We start from the raw sequence: 26,187 nt of genomic DNA, 5'->3' as shown, positions 1-26,187 counted from the left end.
ACAGTAAGTGCTCAACAAACTGGACAGACTGAAGGCGCCAGGGTCAGAGGCCGGTCTGCGGGGCCATGGCCGCTCCGTGCAGAACCAGGGCCCCGGAGAGCCTGCAGGGGTGACACGGCCTGTCTCTGTGTGTGCGATGTGGTCCCTGGTGTGTTCCGCGTGCTGGGAGACTGGATCTGGGGTGAGCTCCTCCCTGTCCCCAGTCCCCAGGGGATGCTAGAGGACATGAGACCCATGCACGGAAGAGAGAGGTGGGGGGTAGCCGGCCACGTGCGGGCACGTCGGGTGGGCTAGACTTTAGCGATTGTCCAGCGTCGCTGGCTACCTGTGCCGTGGCAGCTCTGTGAAGCGGGGGCCCGCATCTCCCACCGATGGCTGGGGAAACCGAGGCAGAGCCAGCAGCCCCAGGATCCCTTTTAGCCCTGTGTGCGTCTGGATGGGCTCCCAGGGTAGCCCTTCAGCCCAGCCTCCTTTTCTTTCCAGCAGAGGGTGAGCTCCCCTCCGCGTCCGCAGCCCGAGCCGCGAATCGGAGGACGCCAGAGGCTCGCAGACGGGCTTCCCCAGCGTGACACGACAGAGCCCTCCCAGGAGCCTCCTTTCACGTGTCAGGACCCGTCCTGGTGACCAGAGTCAGGGCTCCCATTTGCACACTGGGAGCCGCAGCTCCGAGCGGGAAAGCGGCTTGGCCAAGCGCGGGGGGCAGAGCTGGTCTGGGACAACGCGGCACACGCCCCCCCCCACCCCGAGCCCCGGCCACGTCTGCCTCTGGGGACAGAGGATGGTCTCCGTCCTCATGGCTCTGTGCTGCCATTCTGAGTGGCCGAGGAGCCATGTAAGGAAGGCACGTGTCCCGGTAACACCCTGACAGACCAGGTGACAGACCCTGTGGCTGGAGCGTGTGGCCCCTGGTCCTCCCTGCACGGAACACGGCTTGACCGCTCAGCCCCGCAGGTTCTGGTGCCTGATCATACCGCTGCTGAGCACTGGTGGCGCTCCAGGGACCGTCCCCCCATGTGTGTCCCAAGAGGGGGCTGGCGCCCGAGGGCTGTGCTCCTCCCCCCTGGCGCGTTCGGGAGCCCCGCTGCTGCGTCAGCTGTCCCCACGGATGGCTTCTTTCTCAGTCCACAGCCCGCGTGACTTGAGGCTGAGCAGGCCCCACCCTGAACGGCTGATAAAACGTCACTGGGTCCTTCCCCCGATCGGGCTCGCGGGGCGGGACCAAGGAACCTGGTGTTCCCTGGGCTTCTCCTGGAGAACCATCATCGGCCTCGTCAGGGGGAGAACACCCAGCCCTGCGGGGTTTGGGGAACTCTCGGGGTGCTCTTGGATTCGAACACCAGCCTCCACGGAGGAGGGCTTGTCGCTGGGGCGCTGTGAGCGGGAGAGCAAGACCGGCTCCAGGACAAGCACCAGAGTCTCGGCGGGGGGAGCGTGAGCACACCGCGGAGGGCGGGCAGCCCCAATGTGCGCACAGGGCTGCGCCGTTACCATGATATGGCAGAAGCTATGTGTACAGAAAGATCTGGAAGGCTAGCCGTCGAAGGGAACGTGCTTCCAGACCATGACACAGAGTGGACACGTCGTCGAGAGAAAGGCCTGGATGGTAAACGGCGGCCCCCGGGCAGCAACCCACACTGCCGTGTGCACCGCAAGGGTCGCCAGGCGCACGAGGCCCTCCAGAAGCAGCGCGGCCGTCCCCCCAGCCCCCGTCTCCCACCCCTCGCCCCCAGGAAGTGCAGGGGTGTTTCTGGATTCGAGGGAGAGGCAGGCAACAGCTTTATTCCCGGGGGGCGCTGGGCCAGGGCTAGGGCAGCGGGGCCCGGAGAAGGCCTTGCAGGGTTGTGTTGGTGTTCATGAGCCTGCGCAACCACTCGATGTACCGGGAGACCCTGGTGTACACCCCGAAGTGGCCTTCGGCCGCACAGCCCTCCCCCCAGCTGACAATGCCCGTCAGGTACCAGGTGCCCTGGAACTTGGTGGCGTGCGGGCCCCCACTGTCCCCCTGGCAGGCGTCCTTGCTCCCGTCCAGGTAGCCGGCACAGAACATGTTCTCGGTGACGGCGGGCGAGCCCTCCCACTGGCGTGACTGCTCCTGGCAGTCCTGGGTCATCACGCGGGGCACGTCGATGGCCATGAGCTGGACGGCCGTGGCGCCCCTGTGCAGCAGCTGGCCCCAGCCACTGACGGTCGAGAAGCGGATGGAGGCCAGCGTCCTCTCGGAGAAGGTCTTCTCGGGCAGACACAGGGGCACCACGTGGTCTGTGAAGGTCACGGGCCTGTTCAGCTGCAGCAGAGCAATGTCGTGGTTCGTCTTGCCGGGGACGTACTTGTCGGGGATGAAGACCCGGGCCACACGCCGCTCCTGCTCCTCGCCCTCCTGCTTGCAGAGGTCGTGCTCCCCTGCCAGGGGACCAGCTGCGCTCACGCCCTGCCCTGAGTCCAGCCCTGGCCAGCGGGAGCGGCTGCCCCAGGCGGCCACCTGCAGGCTCTGCACGGGGTGTGAACGGGGTGATTCTGGGCTGCTGAGGACGCAGGAGGTGGGGCCACTGGCAGCTGAGGAGGCGCCTGATGGCCTCTGTGTTTCCAGACCCTCCTCAGTGTCCTATAACCCACCAGACAGAGGGCTCCTGCCGTGGCCCACGGGACTCTGGGGCTCTTGGCTAAGTGAGATGGGACTGGACCACGACGTCCGGGACTTGCATGGGTGGGACAGAGGCTGCGGCACCGTGGCCACGGTGGGACCCAGGGCCCTGCAGTCTGCCCAGACACGCTGGTCTGGTCTGGCTGTGGAAGCCGGTCCCGTTCACACGTCCTTGTCCAGGTGTGTGTGTTGGGTGGGGGGCACAGAACCTACCCAAGACCACCGTCAGGTTTCTCCAGTTCTTCCGGGTTTCGAAGCAGTGCGCGGCGGAGACCACCCAGGCAGCGTCGAGTAGGGTCCCCCCGCACAGCAGCGCCCCGTCCACTGTCAGGATAGCCTGGATGGGCACCACACAGAGGTCATGTCCCCATCACGCTTCCCGGGGGACCCGCCTGCCCAGCGAGCGGCAGCCACAGAGAGCTCGTGGACACCTCAGGAGAGCCTGACCATGGGACGCCCGGTATCACCCCCCAAGCTGGACCCGGCGCCCCGGTCCACAGAGGCCGGCCCAGGGTCGCGCTCCCGGGCACGCGGGGAGAAAGGCCGCAGGTAGCTCTCCCTAAGTGCTTCCCGTCCTTCCTCCCGAAAGCAAGGGGTGTGCCTGAGCGACGAGCGGAGAGACACCTCCCCTGTGCTGGCTTTTCCACGGCGATGGGAGGAGCCGGAGTCTCTGGCTGGCCGGCCCGTGGATGGGGACGAGCTGGAGGGCCAGGGGGAGGCCCGGCTGTGGGCGAGGCAGGTCGCTGTGTGCTGTGGTGAGGCAGCCGCCAGGAGGAAAGAGGCCGGACGTGGGGCCAGCGCGTCGGAGGCCTAATGTCCCAAGTGTGGACGGCAGGACCGAGGTTGCCAGGACCTGCCCCCTCCTCCCTCGAGCCAGCAGCTGCTGGGCCCCTCAGAGAACTGTCCTCCCGAGCCGGGTGACAACAGTGGCCTGTGGATCGGTGGCACAGCCCTGCCCGCTGAAGGCAGGATGTCGGCACCTGAAAACAGCCAGCCTGGCTGACCGCGGCTCTGTGCTGCCCCCGGGGCCGGCGGGGTCTGGGCGGCTGTTCCAGCTGCATCTGGGCCTGAATCTCAATGGGCCTCAGTTTCCCCCCTGGTAACATGGGTGAGGCGGCCCTCTCTCTTGGGGGAGGGGGTGAATGGTACTGAGGGGTCCCAGGTGGGAGCACGTGCTGGCTTCAGCCCCCGGGACGGCCATCCCTGGGTCTCTCTGACCGAAACACAGAAACCCACCCTCTTCGGCCTGCCCTGCCTCCCAGAGACACCGCCGACTCCGGGCACCCTGTGGAACCCGCCTGGCCCGTCCGGGTGTGTCCCGCTCACAGTATCCCTCTGAACACCAAACACGGGGCTCTGCCCCGCTGAGGAGAGGGCCCGGGCCCCACGCAGGCTGCCTGCCCACCAGTGGGAGGTGGGATGGGGTGGGGGCGGGCCCGCGGGGCCTGAGCTCCTGGGGCTGCAGCAAAGCCGGGCACTGGCGGCTCTGAACCTGCCTTGGTGCCACGGGTGGGCCTGACGAGGTTCTCACACGCCGAACGTTCTGGGACAGTTTATGTGCGTCCCCACATGGAGGGTCCTGAGGACCCCGGGGTGGGACTCAGACGCCTGAGTGCGCACATCCCGCCCTTGCGAGGTGGGGGTTTGGGCCCAGGGAGCCTGGGGGCCGGAGGCTCTGTATCTCCAGCAGGAAGCAGGCCCACCGACGGCCCCAGGCTCCTGACCGCACCCGTGCATGCCTGCTGGACGGCGGGGCGCACCTCGAGAATCCCCGCTACCAAAGGCTGGTGGGGGCGGGGCTTGGGCTGGGTTCAACCCCTGCTTTAGCCATCTGTCCCGGAGGCCTCGGTTCCCTCGTCTGTGGAGACGAGTGAGGCCAGCAACCCCGAGGGAGAGGTGGGCGGCCAGAGCTGAGCTGACATCGGACGGACAGAGGGGAGTGGGTAGGCGTGGGCTTCAGAATGAGGGGCAAGTGCCCTGCGCCAGTAGGGGTCCAGCGGCTGACCGCCCACTGTCCCTTGGAGGGCCTCAGAGCCTTACCTGCCAAGGACACTCCCCTTTGGGGCACACCCTGCCACCCACAATCCGGCCTTGGGGGTTGCTGCCGTTTCTCTTCTCCAGAACAGGGATCTTCCCACACGGGTATTCCACTGCAGGAAACAAGACGTCGGGCGGGGGTTCATGCCTGATGATGAGCTGGTGAGGGCTGGGCCCGAGGGCTGCCCGGGGAAGGGCCACCCATGCGGAGCTCCTGCAGGAACGGAGGTCCCTCCCTCTGGAAGTTGGGCTCTGCTCATTCCCCAGGGGAATGACGGGCCGCCTTCCTGACAGAGGAGGCTGAGCGGCCCTTGCACAGCGGTGCTGCCGCTTGGGGCACGCTCTGAGCTTTCCATCTCCCCAGTAAGGTCCCGGGGCTGGAGGAGGGACGGTTTAGACGCAGTGACCCAACTTTAGGCTCTAGCCTGGCTGGGGTCCACCTTGCTCTGGACAGACAGGCCTCCGGTGCCCCTGCCGTTGGAACTTAGTTTGAGACCGGTTTGGGAAATGTCCGTTTCCCTAACAGAGCTTCCTTCAGGAAGACCCGGACTCCGGACCGAGCCGCGGTGGAGCTGGGAGCCGGACCCGCGACGGGGCAGGCGGAGCCTCCGGCTACTCCCCCCGAAATCAGGCAGGCGGCCCCGTCCCTCCAGGGAGCTGCGCCCAGGCTCTGTCCTGCCCATGGCCGCTGCGGCCGGCTCCCGAGGTGACGTAGTAGGTACGTCTCTCACCAGACAGCTGTGGCCGTGCAGGAACAGGGGCTGCTCCTCGGGAACAAGCAGAACACAGCCCTGTAGCTGGCCCCTGAGGACCCATTACCTGTGGGCGCGCAGGACACCCCGTCGTCTTGCAGCGTGAACCCCTCGTGGCAGCGGCAGGAGCGCCCGCCCTCGGCACGGTCACTGCAATACTGCTCACAGCCCCCGTTCTCGTTCACGCAGACCAGCAGGTCCTTCTTGTCTGAGGACAGAAGGAGACAGACCGAGTGGGACCTCAGCCGGTCAGGGGGAAGCCAGCCCTCACTCAGCACTGGCTGTGGTGCTTTGCCGATGCGGCAGAGACAGCCAGGGACCTGCTGGCCCTGCGCTGTCATCCAAGGGGTGACCCAGGGCTGGGAGTGGTCCTGCGTCTGAGCAGCTTAGTCAGCCGGCTCAGAGGACTGGCCCGTGGGGTCTCTGGGCCGCACCCCCCAGCCCCTGGTGGGAACCGAGGACGGCCCAGGGAAAGCAAAAGTCCCTTGGGGACAGTGAAAGTGTCCAGTGAGAGGGGAGACCTGCTGGCAAGAGGCCCAGCAGAGGAGATGGTTTGACAGCCAGGCCCTGCTGCTCCTGTGAGCTGGCCGGGGCTGACCACTGGCGCAGACAGATGGGGATGAGGAACGTTCCTTCTGACTCTGAAGGGCAGTGCTACAGTGCGGGCGACACGGTTAGCTCACGGTGTCTGTCCAGGACCCCAGCAGGAAGGCCTGGCCGGGAAGTGAGTTCACACCAGGGCTCCTAAACATCGTTGTCGCAGGGGAGTCACACGAGGGCTCCTGACCCTCATGGTCCTGGGGGACTCACAGCAGGGACCCTGAGCAGAGAAGGCTGGGCAGAGACATGGAGGCTTTCTAGCCCGATAACTGGTCTCTGGTTTGCTTAGAGCAGAAGGTGGATGAGGCCCAGGAGCAGGGCTGTGTGTATAAGAAGGTATGTTTGTGTGATAAAGAATTAAATTCACCCAAAGAGCTCCCCGGAGGCGACCTCCACACCCTGGCTGGTTAAGTTGGACATTTTTAATTTAATCTGCCTGATAAGAGTGTTGCTTCCTTGGGGGCCTTGGGCCACACTGGATGGTCTAACGATGTGACTCATGGTGGGGTCTTGGGCCACATGGTGTCCCCTCCACCTCTGGAGGGGCTTGAGACTAAGGTCAGCCACATCTCCAGGACCGAGCCGAATACAGTCTCTGGATACAGAGGCTCAGTGTGGTTCCTGGGGTGGTGGTGACATTCCCTAAGTCTTGTCACCCATTGTTCTTGGAGAACGGAAGGGTGTCCACGAGACCCCCTGGGAGAGGACAGTGGGAAGCTCAGACCTGTCCCCCTGCTGACTATTTTGTACCCTCGCACTGTCACAAGCTGTAATTTTGAGTAGGTCAGCCTAGAGGCAGTTCTACGAGCCCTTTCAGCCAATCGGGGATCCTGAGGCGGCCTGAGGAACCGCTGACCTTTGCTCCAGTATTCGAAAGGCGAAAAAACACCACACACTTTTGTAACAGCAGGAAGGGCAGATGCGGTTTTCCCAGCTAGACCGGAAGCTGCCCGCAGCGGAGCCCACACTGGCCTCTCCTGGCGTGTCTGCCTCTGGCGTGCTGGGAGCGCAAGGGCTGTATGGTCCCCGGAGGCGGACGGGGGCCACGGGTTTGAGAACCAGCACCTTAGATCCAAGACTCTCCCGCTGGCAGGGGACCAGGCCGTGCCCATCAGCCTGCCGGGGGCTCTGTCTGCAAACTGTGGGGCTTCTCACTTGTCTCACAGTTGCGGCCCTGGAAGCTGTCAGGGCAGAAGCAGATGTAGGACTGGAGCTGGTCTTCGCAGGAGCCTCCGTTCTGGCACGGGTTCGAGGCGCACTGGTCCCCGTCTGTGGAGGGCTTCAGTGTTGGTGTGCTGAGGAGAGGGGCTGGCGGGGGGATCCAAACGGGCTGTTTACCGACTCACCGGTGTAAGAAATCCAGAACTGCTCCTGAGGGAACGAAGAAGAAGCAGCGTGAGACGCGTCCACCAGCAGCGAATGTGTACGGCGCCCACAAACTGCGCTGTGGGGCTGGAGTGGGCCACGCTGGGCTCTGGAAGCCAGACTTTTCCTTTGGGGACGAGGTGAGTTTTTCCAGGGGGAGAGAATCTTTTCCTAATCCTATGCCCTCCACCCCAGATCGCTAAGGCCACCAGAGGTCACAAGTTTTCCTTTCCTAATTCGGAATTCTGAGTTTCTGTCCCAACTCTGCCACCTCCAAGATGTGAACTTGGGACAGGACATATGTGCTCTCTGAGCCTCCATCTCCTCCTCAGGTGACGAGGGGTGTGACAGGAGGAGAAGGCCGTAATGCATGCAAAGCCGTTCTATGACGGCTCCGGTGACATCGATTCCTGAGGAATCTTCTGGCCAAGCGAACTGAAACCCACAGGACGTCTGTGAGAGTAACATGGGATGAGAACTGTGAGCGATGCTTCGAGAAGCCAAGTAGCGCACAAATGCAAAGAGCGACCAACCTCTGTGTACCTGAAATGGGTCCCGTTAGCCTCTGCCTCAAACAGCCTCACTTGCTGTTGAGTGAGATACGTCCTGGGAGTGTGAGGTGCATCGCATTAGTGTGGGTTTCGTGTCACATTAGCATGAGGTATACATCCTGTGAGTATGAGTGTGAGGTATCCGTGTGCGTCCTGTGTGACGTGAGTATCCTGTGAGTGTGAGCTATGTGTCCCTTGAGTGTGAGGTGGTGTCCTGTGGGTGTGAGGTACGCTGTGAATGCGAGGTGAGTGTCCCGTGTCAGGTGTGTCCTTTGTGAGGTGAGTGTCCCGTGAGGGCAAGTGTGGTTTCGTCTCCTCACAATCTGAGGAGCTGAAGGAGCTGGAAGGGGTGTGGTGCCATCCAGCCCCGATCACCGCTCAGAAAGCGAGAGGGGCAGCGAGCTCACCCCGCGCCGGGGTCGCGCGTGTGGAGGCCGCGGTGGCTGCCCGACTGTCTCCTCACAGCCGTTTCCCTGAGGAGGCGCCTCCTGAAGCGCGGAGAGTCTGGGGGTCGGGGACCATACCGGGAAGCAAGGGACCCACGGAGCGCGCCTGCCGCCCTGGGTTGTGTGATGCGGAGCCGGGGCGCCGTGTGGCAGGGACGGGGTCGCCTCTGGGGGACCCGGGGGGTGACGGCCCGGCGCCACAGGAGCGCCGCTGACCGGGCGACGCCGTCCCTCGGAGCACAGGAGCGGGGCCGCGGGGGCGCGCGCAGCCCGGGGGGCGCCCCCTGCAGGGCACTCACGGCGCGCCGCGGGTCCTGGAAGATCTCCCGGGCCTCCTCCAGCGAGCAGCGCTCCTCGAGGCACTCCCTCTCCAGCGCGCCGGGCCACAGCTCCTCCAGGAACGCGTTGGCGCGCCTCGGCCTGTGCAGGACGCCGTGGGCCTCCCTCTGAGTGAGGAACACTGACCCGCGGCGCCGTGAGCCCGGGAGCCGCCGTGCGGCGCGCCCCCGAGTCCGGCTGCCCGGGCACGAGCGTCGGGCGCCGCGCAACCCCCCCCCCCCCCCCCCGCGCTCGCCCCCGGCCCCGCGCTCGCCCCCGCGTCTGCCCGCCGCGTCCGGCCCGCGCCCCGCGCCGCGCTCCGCAGACGAGGTGGGCGGCCGAGCGCGGACTCGCGGACGCACGTGCGGCGGGAACGTGCTGAGGCGCCGCTGGCTGCGGGGCGGGAAGTCGCTCGGCAGCTTCCACAGTGCGGGTGGCGGGCGGCGAGTGCGGGGGCGCATGCGGCGACGGGGGTCTCCGTAGAGCCTCTCAGCCCGCGCACCCCGCCACCTTCCCCAGCGGTCCCCGAGCTCCGGCGCGTCCCCCCCGCGCCGCGTGGCCACCGCCGCCCCCTCCGGAAGGCCCGTCCCTCGCCTTGCGCGGAGGGGCCGCGGCCGCCGGAAGCAAAGGCCGCCCGGGACGCCTGCGCGGGAGCGGCGCCGGCTCGTGGCCTTTCCCGGTGGCGGGAGGCCCGCTGACCCCGATGGCCCGCCCGGCCGCTGCCTCGTCCCTGCTCCTTTCCTGCCAGCCCTTCGGGGGCAGCTTTCCTGCTCCGAGGACGCTTCCAGCCCGCACCCCCCGCTTCGGCCCCTCCAACCGCTGGACGCTGCGCGTGTCCCTGACCCTCGGTCTCCAGGGCCACCTCCTTGCCAGCTAAGGGACCCACGGGCACAGCCGTCCCTGGGCCTGGCGCCCCAGCCCTGTCCCGCTGGCCTGCGCGTCCCGTCCCCGTGCGCCTGGGGAAAGTCTCCGCCGATCCCTAGAGCCCGTGACCGCCTGCCCTGTCCTGCGCCTGTGACCCTCGCTCACGAGCTTGTGTGGCCGTGGGCCCCTCTCCCGGCCCTGACCTTCTGCCTACCTGCAGCCTCTTCCAGTGACCCCACTAGCTGCTTGCAGGTAGCTGTCCCCCATTTTGCTATGGGGACCAGGGTGGGTGGGGCTCAGGGCTCTGGAAGCCGCTTCGGTGGGGACTGGGGCCATCTGAGCACCAGGTTGGACCTGAGATCCCCTCTGGACGCCCAGCAGACATGCAGACCGTGCCATCCTGAGAGAGGGCCCAGGGACGGAGACGCAGACACCGACGTTGCGACAAGCGTACAGACACCGAGGCTGAGGCTGGGAAGCCGCATGGGACCCCCGGGCACGCTTGCACCCCTGGGGGTGGGCTGTGGGGGAGCAAAGCCAGGGCTGAGCGGCAGGAGCAAGTGGGAAACTGAGCCCCAGGGGGAGGTGAGTGCGGCCTGGAGACCCGCAGATGCGGCTTCCGGGAAGGGAGGGCTGTTGCGTCCGATCCGGACCCCGGCAGGTTCACGGGATGGGACGGGCAGGAGGGCCGGCGCAGCTCCCAGGCGGAGGCTGAGGGGAGGCGTCTCTCTTGACCACGACCGCCTGGGGAGCCTGCCTGGTCTGGAAGGACGGGTTGAGGGAGACTCGAGAACTCGCAGGTGCAGGGGTTCACACCGGCTGGAGGTGCCCAGGGCGGGATCATCTCCCCTCGACCCGCCGAGGACAGCAAACGTGCCCCAGACAGGCCTCGGGAAGCAGAGGCAAGTCTGATGATTGTGGGGAATCCGTGAAAGCAGGGCAGGGAGGGGGACGGCCCTGGCCAGCACCGTCTTCCTGCCCCGAGGAAGGATGAAGGCAGCCCTGCCCTCCCTACCGCAGATGTGCTGTCCCTCGGGTGCCTGCAGGAGTCGGGCTGGCACTGTCCCGCCCGGGCTAACGGCTGGCATGGGACAGTGGCTGCCCGTGTCGCCAGCACGGCCACCCTGCTGTCCTGGCAGGTCTCTGTGGGGCCGCTTATAAAGCACGTCCCTCTGTCTCCGTATTTAGCCCCTTAGTGCCGTGGTGGCGGGAGGGTGTCTGCCGTCACAGCTGTGTCCCACCCCATCCCTGGCACCAGCCGCCCGAAGAGCGGGAGAGCACAGCGGGAGGGGGACGCAGAGGCCATGGCCCGACAGCCCTCCACATGGCTTGCAGGGGACCCTCCACCCCGACGTACCTGTGGCCAGGGAGCCCTGCAGGCCCAGGAGAAGGCAGAGGAGGGCCAGCTCGCCCGCCTGGGAAGCCATGCTGAGACCTGTGGGGTCACTCGGTCTGCGGACATTCCAGGTGTGGGGGGGCGGGCAAAGTCCTGGCCTCTGAGCTCTGCAGAGGGGTGGGGGAGGGAGGACCGGCCTCCCAAGCGCAGGGGCGGGGCGGCTCCAGATCCCTCCGGCACAGCCGTGTCTGCAAGGAGGGGGCTCCCGCGCGGAGACAGCGGTGTCGACCACGTGCACCTAAATGTCCTTGGGAGCCCCGAGGCCCCTGGGACTTAGCACGGCAGCCGGACTCAGCACGTGGAAAGCCGCGCCGCGGGAGTAACTCCGGGGAGAGGAGAGAAGATCTGGGGTGTGGATGTCAGTGTTCCCAGGAGGGCTGCCGCGGCCACCGAGGCAGGGCCTCTCAGCCAGGGGGCCTCGCTTCCTGGGTGAGCCACAGAGCCTTATGGAACGGGGCGGGGGGGCTCCCGCCATCCTGGGCCCAGGCCACCCGCCGAGTGACCCTCCATCCAAGGTTGGCAGAAGGCACGGCTTTTCTCCGGATGTCAGGCTTCCCTTGCCGACTGGGACTGTCCTGGGCCCCCGGCACTGTCGGTTACTGCAAGACTGACACGGGCATCCAGCCTCCAGCGGTGTGGGCTCCGTCCTCGGCAAAATGGCAGAGGCCAGGCGCCAGCTGGGCTCATCTCTGGGTGGGAGCCCCACGGCCCTGCTCTTTACCACAGGGCCCCAGCTCGAACCCCTGAGGGGAAGCACTGGTCGCCAGGGGAGGACAGGTGGCTCACTTCTGCAGTTTCTGGTTGTTACTTTCAGCAGTTGCTTGGGAATTTGTTCTTGGTGGGGGAGGGAGCTGGCCCTTTCGGCAGGCACCGGAGCGGGGCCTTCTTGGGGGCGGGGTCCCCTGGGCGCCCCAGATGCAGCAGCCACTCTCAAATGAGACTCCTGGGTCTCTGGGCTCCATTTCTACCCTGCACGAGAACTGGTTCATTCCTAAGTCTGCGTTACCAAATTGGGCTGCTGTGTCCTCTGGGAGGTGGAGGGGCTGTGGGTCCTGGGCTGGTCCATGAACAGCAGCTGTGACTCGGGCCTCAGAGGCCGCAGGCCAAGGTGGGTGGAGTGCCCCAGGCACGCTCCCTTGGCCCCAGGAGCTGCCTGGCATAGACTGAGCTAGGGCCTTCCCGGACTCCTGGGGTTCTGGCTGGGGGCCACTGGGACTCCCACACTGAGAATCTATCCTCTGCCAGCTCTGGAGGCCACAGGTCCTGGAGCAAGGGGTCTGCGGCCGGGCCTGGTTCTCTGCAGGCTCAGCGGGGGACCTGCCCCTTCCAGCCGGGGGCTCTGGGGAGCCAGCAGACATTGCACTCCAGCCCCGGCCTCAGTCGGCACAGGGCCTCCCAGTTGTGCGTCTGCCCCCTCTCCTTACAGAGATGCCATCCGTCCTTGGGTCGGGGCTTGCTTGGGGTCACCCATCTAGCCAGTTACAGCCGTGACGGTTCTGCTTGTGAGAGAGGCTGCGCTCCGGCCTGCTGGGCGGATACAAACACAGGGAGCTCTCTCACTCCGGTGTCCCTGTGCCTTGAGCAGCTCGGGGACTGGGGCTGTTCTCGGAGCAGCGTGAGCAGCGTCTGGCTATGGACTCGGGCCGACCAGCCGGGAGAGGCAGGAAAGGGACGCTCCTTCTCCGACTGCCCAAAGCCGTGGGGAACAGGTTTTCATGGACAACACCTGCCAGTGTGGATTTGGGACACACACTGGAGCCCTCAAGCCCATGGCTGGTCCTCCGGGGGGTTCGCGACAGCAGAGGGCAGCAGGGGGGGGTGGCCTTCGGTCCGCGAAAGACAGTCATGTGCAGGCAAATATCCGTTCTACCCCAGGCCCGCGTGGCAAGCGGAGGCAGAACGGGGCAGCTAGCTGGAGAAGGGCGGTCCGCGCAGCCCCGTGTGCTGTCTGGCGCCAGAGGGCTGGGCTCAGGGAGCAGGACCCTGCCCGCACCCTTCGCTCATGGCCACACGGTCCATTGAGTGAGGCAGGCCCACAACAGCACAGGGTTGGGTCTTAGACTGGCGCCTGGCCTGTGGGTCTGAGGAGGGGCTCCTGGGGGGTCAGTGCTTGCGACATCTCTGCTCTGGTCTCTACTCCCAACCCTTGAGTGATTCGGTTGTACCGCGTCTCTTAGCAATTACCCATTGCATCTGATCTGATCCCTCCGACCAGGCTGACGTAGCAAGATTCTGGTGTGTGGGTGAGCGCGGCGTGGACTGGCCTCCGTGTTCCCTGCTGTGGGTCATGCTTCCCTTCCCCCCATCCCCCCACCCGGACCCTGCCTGGCTCAGAAGTCACCACTTGGACTCTCGTTCCAAAACGGTGATTTCCCTTTTCCTGTTACCTTTACATGGTCAACACAATATGCATGTTATTTCCATCATTTCTTGACAAAATGCAGCGTGTGGGTCACCGTCTGGGTCATGCTCACGGCCGGCCACGTTTCCCGTGGGAGCTCGCGGTGCTGCGTGGACCAGTGTGAGCTCGATGTGGGTGGGGCGGGCGGAATTCTGTGCTTTTACAGACGAAGGCAGACCGCGAGAGGGGCTGATATTTATTCAAACTCCATCCATACAATAAAGAACTCTGACTTTTAGATTTCACTTACATCAGCAGGAAAAAAAAAAAAAAAAAAAAAAAAAAGACCTGGAACGATACAAGAAGCAGTGACGGGAACAGGAGGTTTTAAAGTGCCTTAACGAAGAGAGGACCCCAGCGTGGTGATGCCGCCAAGGTGGCCGGGGCGGTGGGGGGCTCCGGCTGAGCAGCCCACGGAGGAAACCGTCAGACACGGCCCGTCCCACGCCTAGACGCCGAGGAAGGCCGCACAGACACATGGAGGACGGCCACCACGGGCCTCGCGGGCGGCGGGCGTGGGGCTCAGGGAGGGTTGTGAGCGACAGTTTCCAGCGTGTGCCTGACACGGGACCCCTATGTACACACCCACACACGCACACATAGAAAACTCTCCGCCCCCGGCAGATTCAGACCATGTTTCCAAAGAACAGAATTTGTTTCTGAAACAAAAAGGTGAAACAGAAGTGTTTTCTTTCGGTCCTGCCTCGGTTTCAGTAACGGACTCCTTGCGTTTCTGAGTTCAGGGGGTTGACCGAGCGCGGGCGGTGGCCGCGGAGGTCAGCAGAGGCTTGCGGTTTCCCCGAGGCCCGTGTGGGGACTGCTTCACACAGTACCCAGCAAAACCACACTTCACTGATTCTTTAAAAACAATAAAAAATCCCAATTCTGTGAAGCTAGTTAAAAAAATCAAGTTCCCCATTTTTTTTTGGTAAAAAAGAAGCTAAATATTTTAACTTAGAGTTTAAATTTTCTTTTGAAAATTAACTTACACAGATAAGGGCATCTCCGTGGTTTCTACTGCTGTTTGCAGAAACACTGATGGATTTTTACCAGGGGCTCCTAGGTGGGCTTGGGGGGGCTCCGGTCCCCCGAGAGCCCCAGATCTCCCCGCAGTACGAACAACGTGCTGTCCTGTAAACTCCGGTAACAGAAAATACTTTTATATCAAATACAGTATCAAATTGTCATTTCATGTAAACACAGTGATTCTTGGTAAAGATTGGCGACCAGAGTACCACAAAAATGGCCGTGGAATTAATCCCTGCTTCAAAGAACTTGCAAAAGACAAAACAGTCATCCCCAACAAGCCGCTGGGTCAGTGGACTCCTCTCTCCCACAACACACTCGCTCCCGCAGGAGGCACCGGACCAGCAGCGCCGGGACCACACCGAGCGATCAGGACCGGCTCTTGGCGGCAGCCTGGCGCCCTCCGTCCGTCCTGGTTTTCCTGGAAAGCTCGGTGCACTTTGGTCTTCCCATGCACCTAGCTTCTGCACCATCTTTGGGGCTGGTCCCGGTGTGGAGGCCGGAGGGTAGACTTCCAGAACCTTCTCTCTGCAGCCCCTGCATCTGCACCTCAGAGCTCCATGGGCAGCGGGCGGCTCCTCGGTGGGGTCTTGGCAGGGTCCTCATTCCCCAGGGTCTTAGAGCACCGTCCCCTCACCAAACTAAGCAAGCCCAAGCAAAGGAAAACTTAGAGGCTCGCAGGCTGCTGTCCTGCACGGCCCAGCGCTACCCCTGGAGCTCTGAGAGGGGGACCCCACAGCTCTCGCCGCAGCTGGAGGAGGCACTCAGCAGGGTGGACCCCGCACTGGACTCTGCGGGAAAACCAGGCGAGAACGGCAGCGGCTTTGAACCTGCATGCTCCTGTGCATGGCTGTGAACACCCGCGGGCTTGGGGCGCGGCCCGCACGGGGCAGGGGTCTTACCTGAGCTGCTCAGGCACTGAGCTGAGCCGGATGTGCAGAGGAGCGAGGCCAGGCTGCTGGCCGGCACCCAGCTTTCCTTGCTGGAGGTCAGGTTCCTGACATACCTGAGAAGGCGTGGGCTGGTCAGGGCTCCAGCTGTGTGTGCCCCACACCTGCCCTGGGGGGTCTTGGGCCCGACCCCTTCCCTGCCCCTCGCAGGCATCTTACCAAAGGCCCTCGTCACCCTCCTGTACCACCTCCACCACGTCCCCACTTCTCACAGCAAACGCGTCGGGGCTTCCCTTCTCGTCGCCCAGCACGACTGTGTACTTTCCTGGAACCTGGGGTCAGAGGACACAGCAGGTCAAACAGCACAGTCTGCGGCCCCCACACTGAGCAAGGGTACATGGCTGTCTGCCGCAGGCAGGGGCCGAGGTGGGCGTCCAGCACCCAAAAACAGGAGAAGGAACACGAGCATTTCATGAGGGCCCTGCTGTTTGTGGGGCTTCTGATGGAACTGTCACCTTAAATGGTGAAGAACCGGTCATAGGATATGTCAAGTCTCTCACTGCGACTGTGTTAAAAACCCAACTAAACTCCAAAGTGCCCCTGGCTCACACCTGGTGGTCCCGCCTCACGGCAGCACCACCTACTCCAGCCGGTCTCAAACACTCCAAAGGCATCCCTCAGCCCCAGGACATTTGCATGTGCCGCTCCCTCTTCCTTGGCTCCCATGTGAACCGCAGCCATGCTCACCTCACATGCCCTGTATTTTACCACCTTTTCCTTTGCCTCCCTGTGAGAGTGGACACTTATGTATTTGTCCTCTACTCTGTGTTTGGTGTCTAAACTGCCTGGAACGCACTGTACACTCAACCTGTTCACATGGACAAAGCTCTGCCATGTGGAGCACTGGGGCGTGGCCCAGGGCAGCGCTAAGTGTGTACTGTCTGTTGGTGTGACCCTGACTCTGATGATTCACACGTAAACGGCTTCCCCTTGCCACTTGTGGGAAAGAAAGGGCCTGTGGAGAACCAGGATCTGCCCTTGGTCAGCTGAGTTCTCTAAAAAGCACGGGAGAGCCGTGTGCACAGTGTTGCAGAGGCTCCCAAGGGCATTCCCCTTCTCTGCAGAGCAGATCAGGTGTGTGCACTGTTCACCCTGTAGGGAAGCCCGTCTGCCGGGGTCTGGCGGTGCAGGAGGAGGGTGGGCACATAGCCACAGCGAGCCCTGGCGGCCAAGAGTCCCCCCACCCAGCAGCCATGGGAGCCATGGCACCACAGTCACGCTCTGGAGCTCTCCCACCCGGGGCCCCGGGGCTGGGCTGACGGCCCAGGGGCCCCAAGATTACCAGCTTCCTGGGGCCCACTCTGCCTTCCTCTTCTGCGTCCGAGGAATTAATCAGCTCTTCAGCACTGGACCAGCCGTCGTCCTCAGGGGCTTCTGAGAGCTGAGAGGTTTTGTTCCAACCTGAGAGAGCACAGGCTCCAGTGAGGGCCACCTTCCAACACAAGCCTGCCTGAAGGGGGTCTGCACAGTTCCCGCGACCCCCTCCCGTGCACCTGGAGGGGTCTGCCCCCTCCCCAGGAGCTGGCCCCACGGCGGACTCCAGGAATGACTGCCAACACGCGTGCCTCAGCTGTCCTTGTCCGGGGAGACAGGGCCCAGAGCACCTCCTTCTGTCGCCCGGCCAGCCCAGGGGAAGCAACGAGCCCAGCCTCTCGGGGAGGTGATCCCAAGCTCTGCCGTGGCACCCCTGCCTTTGGACCTGGGGCACACAGCCTGAAGGGCCACCAGCTGGAGATGCCACAATCCATCCATGCTGGAGCAAACACCAGCAAAGGGAAGGAGTCAGCAGTTCGCACCTGGAGCCTGCGACACCCTTCAGACTGCCTGAAGGCCCACTCCTGACCAGCTGCAGAGGGCACAGCGCAGGCCCTACGTGAGGTCAGGGTGCTGTGACCCTCTCTGGACTGGCCAGCAGGTGCCACACACAGACCCGAGTCACACCTCCGCGAGGCTGGGATTCCCTCCCAGGCCCCTGGCACCAGCTCTGGCCACAGAGCGCAGCTGGGCCAGCATGTGGGGGGAGAACTCCCCAGGGACTTCCTGACACACGCACGTACCCCTCATCAGGGTTTGCCCCGCCGTGCAGCCCCAGAGACCGACACCCGCATTTCCCATGTGCAGGAAATGTCAGGGAGAAAGTGAGCAAGTTGAGGGGAGACTGGAGACGATGGCTTTCCGGTTCTGAACACAGTAACAGCCCACAGTAAAGTAGCAGGTGGGAGCTCCTTCTGGGGCCTGAGGACCACGGACACGGCCTGGGTTGGTGGCACAGTGGCAGGAGGCCAGCGGGGCCGAGAGGGAAGATGGCGCGCTGGCTGTGGGCTTGGCGTGCCAGTTCCAGATCCCATGTGGCCTGGCAGGAAGCGTGCTTTCCCTGAGGACAAGGGCTCGCTCCCCTCTGTGAGGCAGGGGTGCACAGGCACAAGTGGCCGGACAGGCCCGTCCCTGAGGCCTGTGGTGTTTCCAGTTGGCCATGAGACGCTTCTGCTAAACGGACATTAGGAGTCTTATCTCCCGTAGAGGGGAGCTGGGCCCTGGAGCTCCCTGTCAGCCAGCAGAGCTGGGCCTGGAAGGAGAGTGTGGGAGACACAGAGGCCCCTGGTGTCCTGGGACCCCATGCCACAGCAGCAGGCCTGGTGCCAGAGAGCCCCTGAGCCTGGCCTTCTCAGGGCTGGGCTGCGGGTCGAATGGCAGGGGGCTGGCATCTATGCGGGAATGGGGCACTGGGGTTTCCCGCTGCAAACCACCCAGCCATGTGTGCCTGGCTCGTCTGGGGGTGTGCAGGGGAGCCTGGGGGTCCTGGTGCCAGGCAGCCTGGCTGGGGGTCTCCTGCTTCAGCCCACCGGCGGACGCGGGGCTCCTGGCAACGGAGGACAAACACGTGTCTGAGGACAGTGAGCACAGAAAGGCAGACTGTTCTGCAGGGAGACTCCTACAGGTGGGACGGCCATGTGGCCCACAGACTGCACAAGTGACGGGACACTCCCTCCACTGCCCTTGGGTGCCGCGGAGAATGGAGGGTTTTGTAGGTGCAGAGTTGAGGGGGTGGCCTGCGGGGATCCCTCAGCCCCAGAGTGTCTGGGGGAAGGTTCCCTACCAGCCTTGAGCCACATCTCTGCTTTAAAACCTTGTGAACGGGGCATTAGGGAGGTACTGATGCCCAACGCACCCGAGGCACTGAGGGGCCAAGGAGACTCATGTCCAGGACCCGGACGGCACCCCTGGACCTACGCACATGTTGGCGAGTTTGTGGGACATTATGCTAACGTGACCATGAACGCAGTCCTCTCTGTTCTCTCCAAGATAGTCCTTGACGTTGACACCGAGGAAAATGAGGGGCAGATGAAGCTTCTCGGGCAGCAAGCGTTTAAGCATTTGCGAGAGCGCCCAGGACACCCGCGGCTCACTGTAAGGGGAGTGGAGGGAAGGGGGACTGGTGGCGGGGGTCACATCTTTGGTGACCTTATGAAGCCGCCTCCTCTTCCTGTCTCAGGTGAGAAGACATAACTTGGCTGAAAGGCGGTCGGAACCGCGGGCAACCGGCCACCGGCAGGCTCAAGCCCTTTCACCAGCTTCTGCACGAGGGAAGTCAGCCAGGGGAATGCTCTGACATCTCCAGGACTTAAGTAGAAAATGAGGCCATCAACGGAGAAGTGAGCCCTGTCCCAGGCCCTGGGACCTCAGAGATGGCCCCCGGGCACTGCCCACCCATGTGCGGGCTGTGGGAAGCCACCAGACTCCGAGCTGTGATGTGGGGGCAGGCACAGAGCTGCCGTCTGGGTCCCGGGCACACAGATTCGTGCTCGAGGCCGAGTGTGCTGGGTGACCCCTGGGGGGTCCTGGGGGCATGTTGGGAACCTTCATAATTGTTGGAAAATTCACTTTGTTAATCTCTCACTGCAAACTTCAGACCCTCAGCCTGGGCCGGCGGGAGGGTCTTTGGGTTTTGGGGGGACATGCTTTACCCTTGTGATAAGAGGGAGCAAAAACTAGCAGCCCAAGGTCTGGTATGGAGCTCGGCCCCATCTGTCTGCACAAGCGCGTGCAGCCCATCGTCCTCCCACGACCTGGGGGCCAGCAGGAGGCCGTTGGCGGCCCGGTTCTGTGTTTCCACTGAGAAGCTTGGGACAACTGGTGACGTAGGGGAGAGGCCGGCGCGGCAGGGGCCCGAGGACGGGGTGCCCCATAGCCGGCATGACGGCGGTAACGGCCGAGCCCAACCGGTGTGCTGGCCAGGCGGGCCTGGCTGGTTCTGCAGGTTCTGGGCAGACCCGGTGGGAGTGCGACTGGGAACCTGAGAACCCGAGAACCGTCATCACGGAACCCGTCACCGGGACGTTATGCTTTTGGAGAAAGCAGTGAATTTGCTCCTGCCCGGAGGACCTGTCTTGTTCTGCGTCACCAGTGACGGATGAGGGTGAGACAGTGTCCCTAACCAGAAGGGCACAGGGAGGTCCGGCTACATCCGGGATGTGGGGCCACTCTACCTCGTACACCAAAAGGCGTGGGGTCGCTCTTCACTTCGTGTCGCTTAGCTTTTTTGTCGGGGCTGGTAGGAGACGCTGCAGGGGGAGGAAGAGGGACAAATGCAGAGAGAGTGTGTGAGGGGCTGCGTGTGGGCATGGGGGGCGCGGGGAGCGGTGCTCATGCTGGGATGGGACAAGGGCGCCCTGCGGGTTCGTCCGGGTGGGGCGAGCGTAGCTTCCTGTGAACCAAAAGAAGCTGGGGGCGGCGGGGGGGGGTCCCGCACACGGGAGAGGCCCTGACGCAGAGGAGGCGAGTGGACGGCCCTCTGGGGCCGCGGGGAGGGGCGTTTCTGAACTCGGCAGGGAGGCGCATGCGGGGGCACTTGCTATCAGCAAGATTAGCGCCTGAATGTGTCCCTCCTTTTCTGAAAGAAGTTTGAGGCCAACTTAGCACTATTTTATAAATCGCAACAAAAGCACGAACAGAGCCCTCCGCACAGCTCAGTGCCACGCCGCTGCGGAAGGCCGCCGGCTCTCGGACGTGTCCACGCAAGGGATCCCTGTGCCCCCGTGCACCAGCGGCCACCCCTCAGAGACGGGTGACAGCAGCAGGAGCGGGTGCAGAAGGTGACCCCGCTGGGACGAGCAGGGAGGGGCCGGAAAGGGGCGGGCCGCGGGAGGTGCCGTTCCTGAGTGAGGAAAAGGGCTTCTACCCTCTCCTACCCTACCCGAGGCCCCGCAGAGAGCGTTCGGGCCGCGTGCGCCACAGACACAGACACGCAGCGCTGGTCAGGACGCGCGGTCCCCTGGGAGACGCTGCGGCCGCCCCCCGATGAGCACGACACGAATGGATGACAGACACGCCACCACGGTGAGCGACACGGCCACAGCACGGGTTTCAGGCAGACGCCTTTTACCTTTCTGACCCTTGAGGTTAGCAAAGCCCTGCAGGGTAAAGCGCTTTCTGGAAAGCGCGGAGCTTTCAGAGGTGGAGCTGGGCACCGAGTCATCTACGCAGGGAGAGAGAGGGCGGTGTGGGGCGGCCGTGTGGGCCACGGTCCCAGCCCTGAGGGCAGTGGTGCGTGTCCTGGACACGCCGGCTCGCGGCTCGCGGCGCGGACACCCACCTCGGCCCTTCTCCGGCGGCTTCGGCAGCGAGGTGGGGCTCACGTAGCCTTCCAGGCTCAGGGGGTCGGTCTTCCTTTCCTCCAACTTCTTGATGTTTCTCGTGGTCCCTTTCGAAGGACTAATGACGTCACACACGTGCCGGAAACAGAAGCAGAATGTTGCAGGTCGGTTTTCCAAGCCCCTCCTGAGGCTCCGAGGCTCAGGCTGCCCTGGGGTCCCATCGGGCCCTTCAGCCCCTCTGGGTTCCCCGGAGCAGGACCCAACGAGAGCAAACAAACGCGCGGGGCGTGAGCAAGGAGGCGGTTCTCTGAGTTGGGGAGGACGGACTTTCTCTTTTCAAACCATTGTTGGGTGGAGTATGTGTTGGCCTGTGTCCTCTCCCACCAGCCATCACAGGTGGCTGATGGGAGAAACGGGAGAAGCAGAGTCACGGAGCCGCTCGGAAGGCGTGCAGTGACAAAGGAAAGCCAAGGACAGAAGGCCGGTGAGCCGGCGCGAGGCCGGTGTGTCCGGCGTGGCTCTGCGCCTCGGCCCCACACGTCCGGGTCCTCATCTGAGGTGCCACCATCATGGAAGCATGGTGGCTGTCACCTTCCCCAGCAGCACATGCTGCGCTGACTGTACCAGGAAACAAACCACTGTCGGAAAACAGAGACGGCAGGGGCTGGCCTGCACCGCGGTGGGGCCGGAGACACCGTCCCTGAGGCTGGCCCGCGGGGACGGACCCCCAGCACACAAGGCCAGAGGACACTCCAGGGCCTGCAGGCAAACCCAGAGTGACCCAAAACCCCTGGAGGAGGTTTGGGTCACCAGCCACGTGAACGCAGCGGTGTGTGCAGACCGCTGTGCCGACCGGCACGGCCCCTCACCTGGAGCCAGGCGGCGCGGGCAGAGGCAGGCTCTGGGACTGCTCCAGCGCACGGTGCTGGCTGGCTTCTGCAGGGAGGGACACAGAAGTGCATGACCAACTTCACCTGTGAGGCCGCAGCCCCGCCGGGAGCCCCGGGTGTGGGGGTTGCCTTGGCCGTGCAAAGAAATGCACCGGAGCCCGGCTGGGGGCCGCCGCGGCCGCTACCTCTGCAGGCTTGCAGCTGGCTGGTCAGCACTTTGCGGATCTCGCTCACCCACGCAGCCTTGACTTCGGGGGTCGGTGCCTGTGCCGGAAGGAAGGTCAGGACGTGAGGACGCACATTCCCCAAAGACACTGCTTTGCCTTGGACTCTCAAAGTTCCTATGGACCACCCCAGGAGTGGACAGCGGGGCCACTGCCCCGGAGAAAGGAGGGGGCGGTGGGCAGTCCCCTTGCCTCAGGACCGTGGCACAGGTGTGGCGGGAGGGCCTGTGGGCTGCGCAGGTGATGGGCCAACTGCCCGGCCTCCCCACTTCACAGCCTCGCTGGCATCTGACCTGGTGAACACTTGGGGCACTGACCGCCCCCTGCAAGCATGCTTCTCCAGAAGTGGCCCGTGGCATCGTTTTGTGACAAGGAAGACGGGCGCCTGACACTCTGAAGTGGACTTTAACCTCAAGAGGGGTGGGCCGGGGCCTGCCTCGGCACAGGCATGTGGCCAGAGGGCAGAGACAGCCGGGCTCTGGAGACGGGGCCTATGGAAAGCCAGAGCGCCGGCCGCCACCCCTGCAGCTCCCGGGGGCCAGTGCCCGAGCTGGAGCCGGGTGCCATCACCATGGGCTGCCGTGCTGGTATGTGCGCCAGGATAGGCTGCCACGGCCACTGCATCCCACGTCTGAGCGTGGGGGGCTACTGGAAGGGGCCTGTCCCGTGTGCTGGCCGACCCCATCCCAGGGCCCAGGGACGGGGGGGTCACATGGGCTCAGGGAGCTCTCACAGCCCTAGCACCCCCTGCCCTCACCAGCACGGCGGGGGCTGGAAGGACCAGGACAAGGCGGTCACGTGTATAACATGGCCCAGGCTAGTCGCACCCCCCGAGCCCATGTCCCTGGGCATGCCTGTCATGCACCCTAACTGTGGGTCCTCCATGCTTTCTCCTGGATCCGGCTCAGGGCAGCGCCCCTGCACAGCCTCTGGGAGATAAAGCTCCACGGAAGCTTCCAGACACCTGCCCCCACCAGAGAGGCCGACACGTCCCCAACGCCTGGCCCTGGAGAAGGCGGGGCCCTACCTGTATGGTGTACACCTCCTCTCTGGCGTTGTACCAGATCTCGAACTTCCTCACGTCGCCCTTCACGTTCTCCGTGATGCCGACGGCCGCCATCTGACCGCGCAAGCAGGGACAGACGGTGGTCATGTGCGGAATGGGAGCGCGCCCTCCCGTCGTCGAAGGGGTCGGTGCGTCGTGCCCGCGCAGGGGATGGCTCAGGGTGGGGGCCGAGGATGTGGGGGTCCCGAACCCCACCCCAAAGTCACGGGCGGTGTGGCCGCGGCGGCTGCAGCCTCACTCACGTTCAGGGACTGCTTGTAGCTGTAGGAAGGCGCCTTCTCGTACCCCTCCCCGCTCTCCTCCCTCTTCTTACAGAACAGCACGGCCTTCTCGTGCAGGAAGAGGTGCCGCCGCCTGGGCTTGAACCTGGCCAGGTCCTTCACCCGGGAGTGGCCCTTGTGGTCTGTCCAGACGCCGAAGGAGCCCTGCATCAGCAGCTTCCCCAGCTCACTCAGGTTCCCCTGCGCCCGGACGAACGGGGGCCTTATACGCCCGCAGCCGAGGACACGCGCCCGCCTCGGAGGGCTGCGTCCGGTGGGACCCCGCTACTCCCACTTGGGGAAAGGCAGAACCGTGGAGGTGGGGGAGGGGCCGGGGGTGGCTGGGGGCCGGGGGAGGGGCAAAGGGCGGACACGGGGTCTTCCGGCAGTGAAACCCCTCTTTCCGAGCCTGTGCCCATGGGTACAGGGCCTTCAGCATCTGTCCAAACCCACCGGAGGCACACCCTAGGCCTGGGTGGGGATGGTGGGCCAGCGAAGGCTCATCCCTGCGACGAAGGCCCACCTGCTGGGTGTGGGGACATGGGGGGCTGTGTGTGGGGGCACAGGGGCATGTGGGATGTCCTCGTGCCTTCCCTCATTCTGCTGCAAACCCAACACAGCTCTAAAAATAAAGCCTGTTACATTAAAAAAACAGGGTGAGCGCAAGTGGACAAGAGAGGCAACAAAATGAGTGACCTGACCTAATTCGGGGACACCAGGGAAAACAGAGTCTGCCCTTCACACCCGCGTGTCCCCTGTCCCCAACCCACAAGCGGCAGCGAAACCAGACCAGCCCTGAGTCCAACGCCCTTGGGGCTCCCGAGCGGACGTGCAGCTTGGCGGGCTGAAGTCTCCCCAGTGCCCTGGGTTCGGGGGCACACCCCAAGCTGGGGGTCCGTTCGCCCCGAGCCGCCCCAGACACCCATCAGAACCGGGCTCTTGCCAGCCCACAGGGACGCGCATGCACAGGGAGCTGCGGCACAGCTCCGCACAGTCCCCAACCCGGTGGCGGCACACGGAGGCCCTTACGTCGTAGCCAGTGATGGCGATCAGGTGCATGGAGTCGTTGACGGCCTTGAGGATGCCCAGGATGGAGCTCAGGGCCTCCTGCAAGTGCTCGGCCCCCGCGCAGCTCCTGCTGTATTTCAGCATCTCCTGGGGGACGCGGGCACCGTCACACGCCGCAGAAACACGGGACTCCCGCTCCAACCCCGCGTGGACCCTCGGGACATGGAGTGTGGCTCCCTGCGTGGCCGGGGAGGCCCAGGAGCCCCCCACCGCGCCCTGCCTGTCCCAATGGTCCTGCCTGGTGCTGCAGACAGGGACGCCCCAGCCAGGCGCTCGGCCGGGTCTCCCCACGTCTCCCTCTCCTAGACCTGCCACTCCTTCCTTTCCACACAACACCCCCAGACCCGTGATGGCTAAAGGCGTCTGTGCGTCCCCCGGCCTGTGTACTCAGACCCGACGAGGCCACTGGACATGGGTGGCCTCGTGGGGAGGACCACATGTGGGGCGCAGTGGGGTGTGTGTGGGAACACCTGGAGCCCATGCTCCACGGGACAGGGTCAGCCTGACTGTTCACCTCTGGGTCCCGCGACCCCCAACAGTGGCCGGCGCACAGTAGGTGCACCACAAAGGCCTGCAAAGAGCCAGGGCCCTCGCAGGGCGGGGAGGAGGCTGTGCTGGGACTGCGGCACTCGGGGAGGCTAAGGAGGCCACAGGCAGGGAGCGGGGACAAGGCCAGTGGGCACAGTGGGGTAGGGGGTGGTCAGCAGGGGTGGGAGCAGGGGTGGGAGCATAGGCGGGGGCGAGCAGCCCACCTTCAGTAGCAGCTGGTACTTGGTGATTCTCTGGACCGGCTTCAGCAGGTAGGAGTCCAGACTGAGCTTGTGGTCCAGCTTCCGCTGGCATTCCTGCAAGCCCAGAGCCCGCCCGGTGAGACCGACTGGGTCCCCGAGCGAGAGTGCGCTGGCGAGGGGGACCCGTGCCCCCTGGGAGGCCCCAGACACACCTGGAAGAATGGGCTGTCGGAGCACTGTCTCCACAGGCTCTCAGAGCGTGGCTTGTTCTGGCAATACTTCTCGTAGATCTGGAACTCCTCCATCTGACCCGGGGACAGCGTGTGTCACAGGGCACACCCTGCCCCCTCCACCGTCTCCTGTGCCGTGCCACAAGCCCACAGGGTTCACGACGGGGCTGCGTCCGTCCCCTCCTCTCCACAGATCAGCACCACGCCACTGGCATTTTGCCGTGAGCGTTACCAACCACGTACAGTTGCTAATTTCTACAGAAAGACCCTGCAGGGCTTGGGGCTCCACTGCGTGTGCACGGAGCTGCCCGCAGGCTTGGTGACACGCAGAACCCCACCGGAGGCTCAGACCTGGCAGGCGTGGGGCGGGCCTGGGAACCTGCGTCTCCGGTAAGGCCCCAGGATGCCGAGGCTGCTGGCCAGGGCCCCCCACTTTGAGAAGCAGTGACCTCCAGCATGACCCCTCCCCCAACTCCCAAACTGCAGTGAGCAGCTGAGCAGTGGACAGACGCAGGGCAGCGACAGGCCCCTCCTCCTTCCTCTGTGCTCGGCCCCACGCCGCGCAGATGTGTCTGGGCCTCTGTGTCACTGTGTCGTGAAAATGAGCAGCTTGGCCACACACTCCCTGCCGCTCCGCGCACAGGGCACCGAGATGGGCCTGAGAGGAACGCCCCGTCCTGCTCCCTCCACTTCTCCCAGCCCGGAAGGAGCTGGACGGCCATGTCAAAGAGAGGAAAAGGGAGGCGACCGTCCCGGGCCCACTTGCTGGGGGTCTGC

At 64.3% G+C, this 26,187-nt stretch overlaps 2 protein-coding genes across 16 annotated transcripts in view; both read right to left on the bottom strand.

Annotated features, from left to right (window-relative positions):
• Nucleotides 1-1,752: 1,752 nt before the first annotated feature.
• Nucleotides 1,753-12,574, bottom strand: F7 (coagulation factor VII). Of its 5 annotated transcripts, XM_047720470.1 has the most exons (9): nucleotides 10,932-12,574; nucleotides 8,692-8,852; nucleotides 7,377-7,401; nucleotides 7,186-7,299; nucleotides 5,498-5,638; nucleotides 4,682-4,791; nucleotides 3,266-3,391; nucleotides 2,855-2,978; nucleotides 1,753-2,400 (listed from the first exon to the last, which is right to left on the bottom strand). In XM_047720470.1, the coding sequence occupies exons 1-9, from the start codon at nucleotides 10,999-11,001 to the stop codon at nucleotides 1,805-1,807; spliced, it is 1,467 nt and encodes a 488-aa protein (XP_047576426.1). In that variant the 5' UTR covers nucleotides 11,002-12,574; the 3' UTR covers nucleotides 1,753-1,804. The 5 variants fall into 5 exon arrangements, with proteins under 5 accessions (XP_047576426.1, XP_047576427.1, XP_047576424.1 ...); XM_047720471.1 differs by lacking the exon at nucleotides 3,266-3,391 and having other exon boundaries at nucleotides 10,932-12,552; XM_047720468.1 differs by lacking the exon at nucleotides 10,932-12,574 and having other exon boundaries at nucleotides 8,692-9,810.
• A 978-nt stretch (nucleotides 12,575-13,552) lies between these two features.
• Nucleotides 13,553-26,187, bottom strand: part of MCF2L (MCF.2 cell line derived transforming sequence like) — a 118,729-nt gene continuing 106,094 nt past the window's right edge. For 8 of the 11 annotated variants that reach the window (XM_047720460.1, XM_047720462.1, XM_047720466.1 and 5 more), the window contains exons 19-31: nucleotides 25,393-25,485; nucleotides 25,202-25,294; nucleotides 24,411-24,536; nucleotides 23,364-23,582; nucleotides 23,083-23,175; nucleotides 22,017-22,095; nucleotides 21,811-21,877; nucleotides 20,731-21,059; nucleotides 19,835-19,909; nucleotides 16,630-16,748; nucleotides 15,507-15,619; nucleotides 15,300-15,403; nucleotides 13,553-15,188 (exon numbers count right to left, since the gene is read on the bottom strand). In XM_047720460.1, coding sequence (XP_047576416.1) covers nucleotides 15,103-15,188; nucleotides 15,300-15,403; nucleotides 15,507-15,619; nucleotides 16,630-16,748; nucleotides 19,835-19,909; nucleotides 20,731-21,059; nucleotides 21,811-21,877; nucleotides 22,017-22,095; nucleotides 23,083-23,175; nucleotides 23,364-23,582; nucleotides 24,411-24,536; nucleotides 25,202-25,294; nucleotides 25,393-25,485 — 1,596 coding nt within the window. In that variant the 3' untranslated portion in view covers nucleotides 13,553-15,102. The remainder of the gene's footprint in view (nucleotides 15,189-15,299; nucleotides 15,404-15,506; nucleotides 15,620-16,629; nucleotides 16,749-19,834; nucleotides 19,910-20,730; nucleotides 21,060-21,810; nucleotides 21,878-22,016; nucleotides 22,096-23,082; nucleotides 23,176-23,363; nucleotides 23,583-24,410; nucleotides 24,537-25,201; nucleotides 25,295-25,392; nucleotides 25,486-26,187) is intronic. The other 3 variants (XM_047720458.1, XM_047720459.1, XM_047720461.1) reach the window with 3 other exon arrangements.

The sequence above is a fragment of the Lutra lutra genome, chromosome 3 (genome assembly GCF_902655055.1).
Source record: "Lutra lutra chromosome 3, mLutLut1.2, whole genome shotgun sequence".
In the NCBI taxonomy this organism is placed as follows: domain Eukaryota; kingdom Metazoa; phylum Chordata; class Mammalia; order Carnivora; family Mustelidae; genus Lutra; species Lutra lutra.
This window is presented reverse-complemented; position numbering and strand designations above follow the sequence as displayed.